The sequence below is a fragment of the Armigeres subalbatus genome, unplaced genomic scaffold (assembly GCF_024139115.2).
Source record: "Armigeres subalbatus isolate Guangzhou_Male unplaced genomic scaffold, GZ_Asu_2 Contig561, whole genome shotgun sequence".
Classification (NCBI taxonomy): domain Eukaryota; kingdom Metazoa; phylum Arthropoda; class Insecta; order Diptera; family Culicidae; genus Armigeres; species Armigeres subalbatus.
In genome coordinates, this window is record NW_026943327.1 from 140230 (window position 1) to 152060 (window position 11831).

Here is an 11831-nt window from a genome sequence, read left to right on the forward strand (position 1 = left end):
AATTAGATGATTTTTTACAATTCTATAAAAAATAAACACGAGAGTGTCCATTATAGGAATATTTTGGGGGGTCCATAATAGGGAAGAAGAACGTCCCGAAACGGGACATGAAAATCAAATGAAGTGTCGACTATAGGGAAGCAATTTCCCATTATGGACCCCCAGGGGGTCTACTATAGGGCGAATTCAGTTAGACTTTAAAATGTTAATTTCAACGAATAACGTCGTGTATTTGGGTGTTTTATGTATGTATCGTGAAGAGGGGATACAGAGCTTGTTGTTAAATATCAAGCAGAGTTAATATGTTGAAAGTTTCTAAGCCTTATGACAGGAAGAGCAAAATTCCGCTACTAGGGGGTCCACTATTGGGCATTTTACCCTAGATCTGTAATATTCGAAAGAGAATGGAGGCAAAGAGAGACTCTCTTTTGCACATACGACCTATTCTCAAAGCACTCTAGAAATTTCAGTTGTTTTTGAAACACATGAGTTGAACATTACTTTTTTCTTTCGTGTAGTTACCGTCGCATGATGTCATGTCATTTTAATTTTGTTTTGCTCGCAGTCGCAGTGACTGGATTGGTCTTATTTATTTGGCTTTGGTGTCATTCGTAATCCTGTGCGGGGTAATTTACAATTATTGAAACAATTTAAGATTGCTAATTATTCAGGTACGTGTGTATTTTTTAGTGAATACTGAACATCCACATCATGTCAAACGAGGCTAAAAACTCGAAGAGTGGTACATCGTCGTTAATAACCAAACCGGCTAACTTGGAATGTAAGAATTTGGAAGAGTATCTGAAGTCCAGACCCCCGGATGCCCTGGAGAAGTTGTACAACTATCCGGCCATCTGTTTGGCCGTATATCGGTAGGTTTATCCTTGTAATCTGGGAGTCAACTAGATCTGGATTGTAATGAATCCAACAATTACAGAGAGCTTCCAGAAATTGCTCGTCAATTCGTAATACGCATATTATTTATCGAACAAGCCATCCCTCAAGCTGTAGTGTCTTCGTGGGGATCTCAGGTGTACGCCAAGTAAGTATTTTGAATTCAATTCAAATGAGAGTCTCACAGAGTGTACTTTTCTAGGGAAAATATTCTCGTTTCGAGCGTACTAACAGAGCTGGGAGTGTGGCGTAGAGCGGGCTTGACTGGAGGGCTCGAAGCATGGGAGCTGTGTCCCACATTTAAGAAGAACCTGAAGGTAGCGCTACTGGGCGGCGGCCGTCCATGGTCGATGTCGAACGCAATGGATCCGGATCAGAAATCTAGAGACATAGAGTTCCTGGACGCGTATTCCATGTCCCGTTGGCGATGCGTGTTGCATTATATGGTGGGAGCAGGAAGCTCTAAAGGGATGGAAGGCGAAGGGATATCTCCCGATGCGGTGCGAATTTTGCTGCACGCGAATCTTATGAAGCGAGATGAAACAGATGGAAGTCCGGTTATTACGCGGCAGGGTTTTCAGTTTCTGTTACTCGATACGCAGGCCCAGGTGTGGCACTTCATGCTGCAGTATTTGGACACATGCGAGGCACGTGGGTTGGATTTGGCCGAGTGCCTTTCAATGTTGTTCCAGTTGAGCTTTTCCACGCTGGGACGTGATTACAGCTCCGAAGGGTTGAGCCAGGGCCTTTTGACCTTTCTGCAGCATCTTCGAGAGTTTGGATTGGTGTACCAACGTAAGCGAAAAGAAGGTCGGTTCTATCCGACTAGGTTAGCCCACAACATCACTTCAAAGAATGCAGTGCCTTCAATGCAGGAGGATGGCAGTTCTGTACAGGACAAAGGATACATAGTTGTGGAAACCAATTATCGGGTGTACGCATATACCGATTCAAATTTGCAGGTGGCCCTGTTAGGATTGTTCACCGAGTTGTTATATCGCTTTCCGAACTTGGTGGTTGGCGTTCTTAGCAGAGATTCCGTACGGCAAGCCTTCCGAGGAGGGATCACGGCCGATCAAATTATCAGCTATCTGGAGCAGCATGCGCATCCCACGGTGAGATTTTATATCAGCTTCGGGTTCAAATTTTCACAATTGATTTGGTTTTCATTACGTTTGGTTTTGTGCCATCATTGATAAGGGTTTTACCTTAATTTTGTTTGAAGTCTCGCATTTGACGTGTGTAAAAAGGATTTTGTCATCATTTACAACGATTTTAAGCGTGTCCCGTGTCATACATTTTATTTTTTCATTATTCATAGATGTTGAACATGGAGCAAGCCATCAATTCTAAATCCGCTCTACCACCAACCGTTGTTGATCAGATCAAACTATGGGAAAACGAGCGGAATCGATTCACGTACACCGAAGGAGTAGTTTACAACCAGTTTCTTTCGCAGGGCGATTTTAACACACTGAGAGACTATGCCCAATCGATTGGAGTGATGACTTGGCAGAATGAGCGGACTCGCACTATGGTGGTCACTAAAATGGCCACGATGACGTAAAACGATTCTGGAAACGTTACTCCAAAGGCGGAAGTTAGTTTTCCAGAGTAGAAATGGGATAGCATTAGATTATAAAATCAAAACTAATAGATTTCTGTTCTATTAAACTTTTCTGGAGAGAACAACGCTAACATGTGCTTTATTTTGATGACATCTATCAATTGACTCATGACACATTATTTTCGAGAAAACGGTCATGAAATTACTGGAATTCGATATTCTACAGCCATCGTACTGGGTGAGAGTCTGATTCACAAATTCATGCTAATGACAGCGATGCGAAATTTATTCAAGATTCTTCATTACAAACAATCAGACTTATTGAATTGCTCCTACATCCTAAGTGCACTATCTGGTTGAGAAAATAATATAATTGTGAATTTTGTATTAAAATCGATTATCAACCACACAGGCCACATATTCTCTATTGCTACTTCTTGTTAGAATAATGAAGTTAAAACAGAAAATGCAATCTACTAAAATATTTGCTCGACTGTACTGACGAATTATTCGGCTGAACGCCTTAAAATAAAGATATTTTACTCTAACTGTCACTGTCTGCTGCATTACTGGCACAAGTTGGGATTCAATCCTGCCCAAATGACACGCCTGGAGTTGTGACCGAATTCAGTGAACAACCGTTTGCTTGATTAGATAATCCAACAGTGCTTGCAGGCGCTTCTTGATGGTCTTCTGGTCATCCAGCGTACATCCAAGTAGGGCACTCTCAAATTTCTTATCCAGGCACATGGACGGATCAAGATCGGTGTACGTGGTCGTGTCCGTTGTGCTGCAAGCGTTGAGAAACTGCTGGCAACGCAATCGCGAAACCACCGCATCCGAGCCGGAAATAATTTCGTCAATCAAACTGTTCACCAGATGCAAGGAGTCTTCCTGGGCTCGATCGCGCACCGTACAAACGCTCAGCTCGACGGTGGCCAAACGACCACTTATTCGTTGAACATAGCAATTGATTTCTTCGTACTCATCTGGAAAAAAAAGTATGAGAAAAAATAGGATCGATGGTAATCAAAATCGAAAATCGGAGACGATTCATCGGAGATCGTTGCATCTCGTGCATTATAAAAAAAAACAGTATTTCGACCATAACTTTAGAGTACATAGTCTGGCATATCACATTTTCAATGATTTCCTGTCGAATGCAACTTGTTGCGAGCTGATCGGTTAGAGACCGAAAGCCAAACAAATGAATTCTTTTTTACGTACATACAGACATCACCACCTAATTGATGTGAATCGATTGCTATGGAACAAAAAGTTTTTGGTGTGATTTTGTGAAAAACGCAAATGCAAAAACAACAGTATTTTAATTGAATTGACTATCTAGATAACGCAGAACCGGCATATCAATGAAAAATCATTGTTGAAATGCGAAAATGCTAAGCTGATTAAAGCGCGAAACACAAAATCAGTTCATGTGCGTGTTTTATTTTCAAAATTCATAATACCGTTAGCCGAGACAATCGAAAACTCAACTATAGATAAAAATGACTAATAATTAGAGACAATCCCAAACCCACAAAATAAGTGCGTTCTCACGAAGTAAATATCTATAAACAAAAAAAACAGCACCACATTGACTCACCAAAATTCAAACCCACTCGCAAATAAAGGTAAAACGTTTCCATAAACGATTTTGCCCAGTCAACCACATCCCACGCATCGGGGCAACGTTCTTATTTGGCTTTCTATACTCACTCTCATTCAGTCCGGTTAGATACTCATTGTTTTTCAGCAAGTCCATGGACATGGCCAAAAAATCTTTCTTTTCCTGCAGCACCAGGGCCTCCTTGCGTAACATCTCCACCTTCGAGTCTAGCTGATCCAGAATCCCGATGAACCTATCATCACCGAAAGACAAAATAAATTACAAATGTAGTTAGAAGGTGTGTCCGTTTGTTCCGGTTCATGGATTATTAAATTTGGCAAATTTGACGGTGAATCATCAACCTCTCGATCGGTGGTTTGTTCAGAAGCTCTATGTTCGTGTCGTCGATCTTTGGAATTACGGCCCAGTTCTGTGTGCTCGGTCCTCCTCCAAACTCGGCACTGACAGCGTCGACTTCCATGGTTTCGAGATCCGCTTGTTCCGTTTCCGGCACCGAGTGCATTGGCCAATTAACAATGGTTTAGACACTGGCAAACACGGTAAAATGTGTTCAAATATATTTTTGTAGGTTTCTCAACTTTTCCTCACAAGCAAACTTAAAATCACTTTAGACTGGTACAGAAAGAAAAGAAAACTTAACGTGGGCCATCCATTTAATGATTTATAATTTTGATGTAACAGTAAAAAATGGATTTGAAAAACATAGTTTTTCAGATTTTTTCTAAAGTTTTATGTGAAATTTGTTCTGATGTTTATTGAGTTATTGCGCTCAATCAAGAATAGATTAATTGCTTAGCGAAAAAGACACCTCACAAGATGTGAGGTGCGATAAGAGCACAAATATAATGGTTGGCCCGATGAAATAAAATTGAGTATGCCTTGATGATATAGGTCCATATGATGGCTTCGACGACATAAATTTTATGTTAATGTTTGAATAAGTCGTAATTTACGTCGAAATAATAAACGTATCAAAATTTATATTTCATCGTAAGCACATACGACGCATTTTCAACATGAACCAGTCTACTAGAACACAAACATTTTGCTATTTACGAACATTGATCACAGATAAACAACTGTTTATATGCTGTTGCTTTGGATACGCATAAATTTGTAGTAGTTATTGTTGTGTTGTTGGATATTTTATCTGAAAATAAAGATAAGAACAAAAACACATTCACTTGCAGCGTTCTCTTGGTTAGGTACCTTTGGGTATTTTTCGCGCTACTGGACGGATTGAATCCATTGAACTCTAGATCGAATTGCTCATCGAAGCGTGACCTTTTGGCCCTGGCGGCGAACGAATTATCAGCCATGGTAGAGTGCACTCGAGGGGCAGACACAAATTCACAAACTATTCACGAAAGTCCCTCCGGATGTGGGCACGTCGCATCTTTTGAGAAGAGTTGCGTTTGCTTTCTCGCTTCAACCTGAGATGCTTCAACATGCATACACTACCGAAATTAGTTGGCCTTCACAAGATCGATTGAGAGCTGAATTTGAAAGCGTATTTTGACGACTATTGAGTGGAATTAGGATTTTCTACAAGCAACATTCTGAATACAGACTGGACAATGATGCTCTTGAAAAGCGCAATAATGAAATTAGCGTTTTGAACTAAGGAAAAGTATGCACAAATGAAGCTGGGAACCTAACGTGCGCCCACTTCTAGCAAAGAAAACTTCTAAAGAATTTTCCAGACCTACCTTCGGATAGCTTCAAGCTTCGTCGGACAGTGGCACAACTGTGTATAATTCCGCTTCGCACACTACACACTCGGCGTTTGTTGTTTTACTTCTTTCACATCTGTCTTTCACGCATGAGTGTGAATGAGAGTGCACTGAACCTGCACTGAACCAGAGACGTTCTTAAACTAAATATTTTGCATTCAATATGATAGATAATGTTTATCAGGTTTATCATATTTACATAAGGTTATCATTTTGTGTTATCATTTTCATTGCAATCAAATGGCAGCTATTGTGATCATTTTCCAAGGCTATCATAGATGAGCAAATAGCACGCGCTTTCAAATATCAAGTCTCGGCCTATCACGTTCGAATAATATTAAAAAAATATCAAAGTAGGTTAGGTTCCCATATAATCGGTGAATCAGTAATGATCCTTTTAATGCGTAATAAAGAATTAAAACGTTGCATTTATCGCGCATTATATAATAAAAAAAAAACAATATTTTGCCCATTTGAGCCCATAGTCTCGCCTGGACCATTTTTCATAGGAAACAACTTGATACCAATGCTCATACATTCCATTTTATTTCTCCACTTTAACACGTTATAAACTGTTATAAATCTTGTAATATGAATAACCTATACCTGTCCATGATCACATAGTTGTAACATTTGCATTTTTTGTTTTTGTAAATTGTCTGTAAATCGGCCCACAAATTCAAATAGGTAGGCTGTTAGCTTCACCACATACATAGTGCTTAACAGTGCTGGGCAAAATGCGCGAGCACGTGGTTTGGGTGGCAGGAATGTGCAAGCTGAGGATCAAAGCACACTGCGGGACGTCAACATCGTTTTTGGAGACATGAACGCTCAGGTAGGAAGGGAGATATTTAATGTAGAGGCCGGTGATCGGACCGGATAGTTTGTATACCCCCGCAAGAATATCCACGAGGCCACATGGAGATCACCTAACCAAGAAACGAAAAATTCTTCTCCGACATCACGAACGTCCACACCTACTGCAGTGCGAATCCGCTTACTACACTACCTTGCAGTATATACATAGGTAGGGGCAGTAGGGGCAATATGAGCATACGGGGCAATATGAGCCAGCCTCATTTTGAGTTTATTGACAAGTTTTATCACGTAAGAGTGCCTGTTTTGTCGTGTTTCTGCTCAGTAAGCAGATAGTTTGCGCGGCCGAGTGAGTAAACAATTGGTGCGTGATCGGACGTGTTTCAGGTAGGATTTAGAACATTAGTAAAATCCGAGTTTTTGGTTCTGTTTTTAATGTTCGGTGAATAAGTGTGCGGTTGAACGTTTTTTGTATATGATGCGAAACATTTGTAAGATCCAGGTTACGTTGTCCTCCTTCGGACGGTTCGTAAGTAAATTGATGAATATATTTTAATAATTTTTCAGCATATATTGTTATTGACAAACGCTCTATATTGTCGAATAGAGCTCCCTATTATTCACCTTTCCCACTAACAATAATTTTCCTTCCCGAGACATCTATGAAGGTAGTATGGGTTCCCTGCATCTTCACTGGTAGATGTTGAACTAACATTCCTTCCCTTCCCTCCGTGATTGTAAGGACGTGGCCAGGTATACAACTGCTACTGCATAGGAAAAGGTACTAATCCCAAGTACCAATTTGCGACAATATACAGTAGATTGCTCAACTGAGCATTGTATAGCCACCCACGATTTGTACAATCACATATGCTATGCTATGCTCTATAGAGTGACAGTTTTCCAGCAGACTTCCGCTTGCCTAGCAGCATGACAATCTCTACATTTTCCATCAGCATCCGAGAAGGATTCTCATCAGAATCCGAGAGGAATTCCCATCGGAATCCGTGAAGAATTCTAATTGGAATATTTAAAGAATTCCTTTCAGGATCATCGAATTATTCCAACCGGAATCCAGAAGAATTTACACTGGATTCCTTTCGGTATCGTTGAGAGATACCCTTGGAAATCTGTGGGGGATACCTTCCATAACTCATGGAGGATTTGTTTCAGAATCTCTCGTTATTTGCTTCGGTATTCCTCCGGAGTCGTTCAAAGATTTGTTTCGGAATCGTTCGGAGATTTGCTTCGGAGTTCCTTGACGATGTGTTTCAGAATCCCTCGAAGATTTGCTTCGACATCCCTAAAGGATTCCCTTCGGAATCGCTGAAGGATACTTTACGGAATCCCTGAAGGATTAATTCGGGGTCCTTCGACGATTTGCTTCGTGATCCCTCGAAAAATGGCTTCGACTTCTTCTTCTTCTTATTGGCATTACATCCCCACAATGGGACAGAGCCGCCTCGCAGCTTAGTATTCATTAAGCACTTCCACAGTTATTAACTGCGAGGTTTCTAAGCCAAGTTACCATTTTTGCATCCGTATATCATAAGGCTAACACGATGATACTTTTATGCCCAGGGAAGTCGAGACAATTTCCAATCCAATCCTTCTACATCCCTGAAATAGTGTCTACAAAGTCCCTTTATATTCACGTAGGAATTTCTGGAGGATTTTCGACGGAATCTCTGGAAAATTTTCGTCGGAATTTCTGGAATATTCCTGTCGGAATTCCTGGAGAATTCCATTCGGAATCTCTAGAAGATTCTCATTGGAATCCCTGAAACCTTTCCGTTGGATTCTCTGGAAAATCCCCGTGAACATTCCCGCTGGAATCCCCGGAGGATTCCCGTCGACATCCCGGTAGGATTTGGAATCTCCGAGTAATCCCTTCCGACTCACTGGAACATTCTTGTCGGAATCCCTGGTGGTAAGCCTTCAGAATCCCTGGAGGCTCCCTTCGGTATGCTTGGAGAATTCCCGTTGAATTCTCTGGAGATTCCCGTCGGAATCACTAAAGGATTCTTATCGAAATCCTTTGAGGATTCCCGTCGGAATCCCTGGAGGAATGTTGCATTATTTTTTTTTCCTTCGAAATAGATAGAATATTCATGTAATATGAAAAAAATTCTACTGCCGATGGGAACATGACGGCGATCCGTCACAGTGTGAGGGACCAAGCCGAATGTAACGCTTGTGAACTTCAAGGCGGTGTCATTCGATCACAATGAACTACACAAAACTGATATACTTCACACGAATATACAGCTCTTTATTTTCACAACTGTTCCCGGTCCTTGCCCGAGTATATCTGCTATCTGCTCTCCTTTCTACTTTCTGCGTGTTCAGGCTACTATGATCATTTTCTACTAATCTACCTTCGACCATACACCGAGCACACACTTATGGAACGTACACACGGTTAAGCAGTTTGACTAACATTGACTCCACCTCTCGTTTATTCAAACATCCATCAAGTTTTAGCAACAGCGACACGAGCAATCAATTTATTCGACCAACAATATCACACACGAACGACCGAAGCACCAACTCGAGCACCTACAATAAAAAAATATATTTGTGCAACTTCACTACAAATGCTCAAACATGTTCGGCGAACCTTGACTCCACCCCCGACAACTCAAACCAAAATCAAACCGTTTTAATTTTTTCCAACCGAGCCGCCAACTGTCAAATGGTTGTTCAAACAACTTCACACACGTTCAAACAAAGCAGCTCGATCAGAGTGGCATTACTCGCAGTGTAATAATGACCGATTCCATGTCCGGGTGCAAGTACTTACAAGAACAGCTGGAACAGGAAGTAAGAGACAGTGTTATCAACAAGATTTTGGAGATGGCTGCACGAACGAACACATCGATACAATGGATACCGGGACATGTGGGAGTAAGAGGCAACGAGATGGCTGATCACTTGGCCAAATCGGCACTGGAAAGCACCCACATTTGCAGGAACAAGATGCTGCTACACGACGTAGTTCTCTACTTCAGGCAGCTATGTGAAGAAAACGCCCAGCAGTGGTACCTGGACTACACTTCTGAATTAGGCAAAGGACGGAAATATTTCCAAGTACAGAATACGATTCCACACAAACCCTGGCACTACAAACTAGAACTGAATAATAAAGAAATACGCACTCTCAATAGGCTATTATCAGGCCACGATTTTTCACGCTTCTGGCTACATAAGATGAAACTGGCTAACGATTGCATTTGTGAGATCTGCGACGTGATTGACAATGCGGAACATATAATCTTCTTCTGCGTAAAATACGCAGTAACGAGAAGGAAACATGGACTTGACTTCTACTGTAACATCTACCAAATTTGGAATGAAAAAAACATAGATCTCCTCCGGAATGTAGTCAACTTTTTGAAAGATATCAGAAGCAATATTTAGAACTGAACTAGGACCCTATATCAAATAGACCATATACGACGAAATCCACTCCGTATGTGAATCCAAGGCGCATCGGTGCTTTGACTCACACGGAAAACGACCAGACGGAAAACATCAACAAGTAAAGTCAAATGACTATAAATAATAATCGCTGGCGATATAGCTAATACAGCTGTGCCACCCCTAATGCTCTGACGTTTCGTACGGAGCGACGAGAAAGAAGAAGAAGAAGAAGAAGAAACAAAGCAGCAACCGAAGCGTTTTCTTGGGGGCGGAATCAATGTTCGTCAAACTGCTTGACTGGTGTGTACGTTGCATTAGACGCAATAGCAATAACTATCAATCGGCTGGTAAACAAACACACTTCGACACTGTGGGCTACAACAGAAAGCACGTGCATGAGAAAAGATAATATGGATGAGTATGATTGATCCACACTTGCCTTTCTTTAGGTTAATGTGACCAGATACATTTTGTGTGAGCGCGGGACAAAAAAAAGTTCATAGTTTAATATGTTTTAGTAATAACCCTTCAACCAAATCTTTCAATTTTTAAATTGTTACCAATGCTTAGTTTGCTAACTTTTCGATTAACAGCAACTCATTTTAGAAGTCAAAGCTTTCTTCAAACATTGAATGTGCAGCTCAATGTAGCTGACATATGGAGTATCATATAATTTTGAAGTTCAGTGGTTCCCTGTCCAATATCTGCAAAACTGTTGCAACTATCGAATCGCAGTTGAAAAGCATTGCAGTTGAATGACTTTTAGCTGTTGATCGTCTTGTGTATAGAATTTTGTTAGAAAATATGTTTGTATGTAGCGATAGAAGCAATGATAGGTATCGAACCTCAAAAACTGGTTTCCGAACTTCCGAACTGGTTTCTGGTTTTTAACCTGAATAACTCTTTCTAAAATACCCAACAAGAGTAGATACTGTGATTATGAATTAATTAGATCATATTTTTCTTGCGATTCGGCAGGGAGAGCGTCGTGCTTGAGTTTTTCATGCAGAATCGCATCGTTCCGCTTATTTGCCAAAATAGATTTCGCTTCAAAAGCACCAAATCCCAATAAAAGTGTATTTATGTTAATTTTCCATTGTTTTAAGCAAAGAAAGTAAATTCGATTAATTCGACGGAGAATAACACGCAACAAATCAAGCAATGATGCAAACCGCGAGTCGAATCATGAAAGGTAATCTGTGCCATGGGTCGGGTGGCACAGGTCGTCTTCTAGATTTTCCGCAAGATTTTGGTCCGCATGGCATTTAAATGGAGTGGAATTTTTGACGTTCCGTGTCGAAATCCAAGCAATTACGCAGCAGGAAATACATGGAAGCAAAATCTGCTTACAAGATTCCCAGGGTATAAGGCTTGGGTAAAACAAACTATAGAGATAATTTAGTATGAGTCGTTGGAGAAAATTTAATCTTGATTTCTATGATCCATATGATTGCCTTACAACGTTAGTCTTAGTCAAAATTATATTTTTTCCAAAAACTAAAAATTTCGTTTAAAATACTAAGTATTAGCTAATAATGTATTCTATTTTTCTGTATTTCGCGGGACATTATCTAGAAATAAGTTGAATGCGGGACGCTTTTCAGCGCGGGACAAATAGTGAAAATGCGGGACTGTCCCGCGAAACGCGGGACGTATGGTCACATTACTTTAGGTGGTTGGACCGTATTTATCACATTACCACTAAGATAGCTTAATGAGGTGGAAAAATGTTTGAGAATTTTTGCAAGGAAGCTTGGTCTAGAGAAAA

General features: G+C 40.6%; 2 protein-coding genes across 6 annotated transcripts; one reads left to right on the plus strand and one right to left on the minus strand.

Moving 5' to 3' along the window:
• The first annotated feature begins 651 nt into the window (after positions 1 to 651).
• On the plus strand, positions 652 to 2586 carry LOC134204403 (general transcription factor IIH subunit 4-like). Its single transcript, XM_062679219.1, is given in 5 exon segments — positions 652 to 872; positions 938 to 1042; positions 1097 to 2009; positions 2216 to 2438; positions 2441 to 2586. Coding segments are annotated over 5 exon segments (1461 nt in total). The 5' UTR covers positions 652 to 711; the 3' UTR covers positions 2500 to 2586.
• A 133-nt stretch (positions 2587 to 2719) lies between these two features.
• Positions 2720 to 5949, minus strand: LOC134204404 (BAG family molecular chaperone regulator 2-like). 5 transcript variants are annotated; one of them, XM_062679221.1, is made up of 5 exons: positions 5801 to 5949; positions 5152 to 5241; positions 4433 to 4618; positions 4181 to 4323; positions 2720 to 3450 (listed from the first exon to the last, which is right to left on the minus strand). In XM_062679221.1, exons 3-5 carry the CDS (start codon positions 4591 to 4593, stop codon positions 3089 to 3091), a joined length of 666 nt encoding a protein of 221 aa, XP_062535205.1. In that variant the 5' UTR covers positions 4594 to 4618; positions 5152 to 5241; positions 5801 to 5949; the 3' UTR covers positions 2720 to 3088. The 5 variants fall into 5 exon arrangements, with proteins under 5 accessions (XP_062535205.1, XP_062535204.1, XP_062535207.1 ...); XM_062679220.1 differs by having other exon boundaries at positions 4433 to 4703; XM_062679223.1 differs by having other exon boundaries at positions 4433 to 4725.
• Positions 5950 to 11831: the final 5882 nt, after the last annotated feature.

Coding starts and splice junctions, on each gene's coding strand:
- LOC134204404 (XM_062679221.1), bottom strand. CDS start 4,593: ATGCACTCGGTGCCGGAAACGGAACAAGCGGATCTCGAAACCATGGAA. Junction 4,324..4,432: donor AACAAACCACCGATCGAGAG/GTTGATGATTCA, acceptor CGGTGATGATAG/GTTCATCGGGATTCTGGATC. Junction 3,451..4,180: donor TCTAACCGGACTGAATGAGA/GTGAGTATAGAA, acceptor TTTTTTTTCCAG/ATGAGTACGAAGAAATCAAT.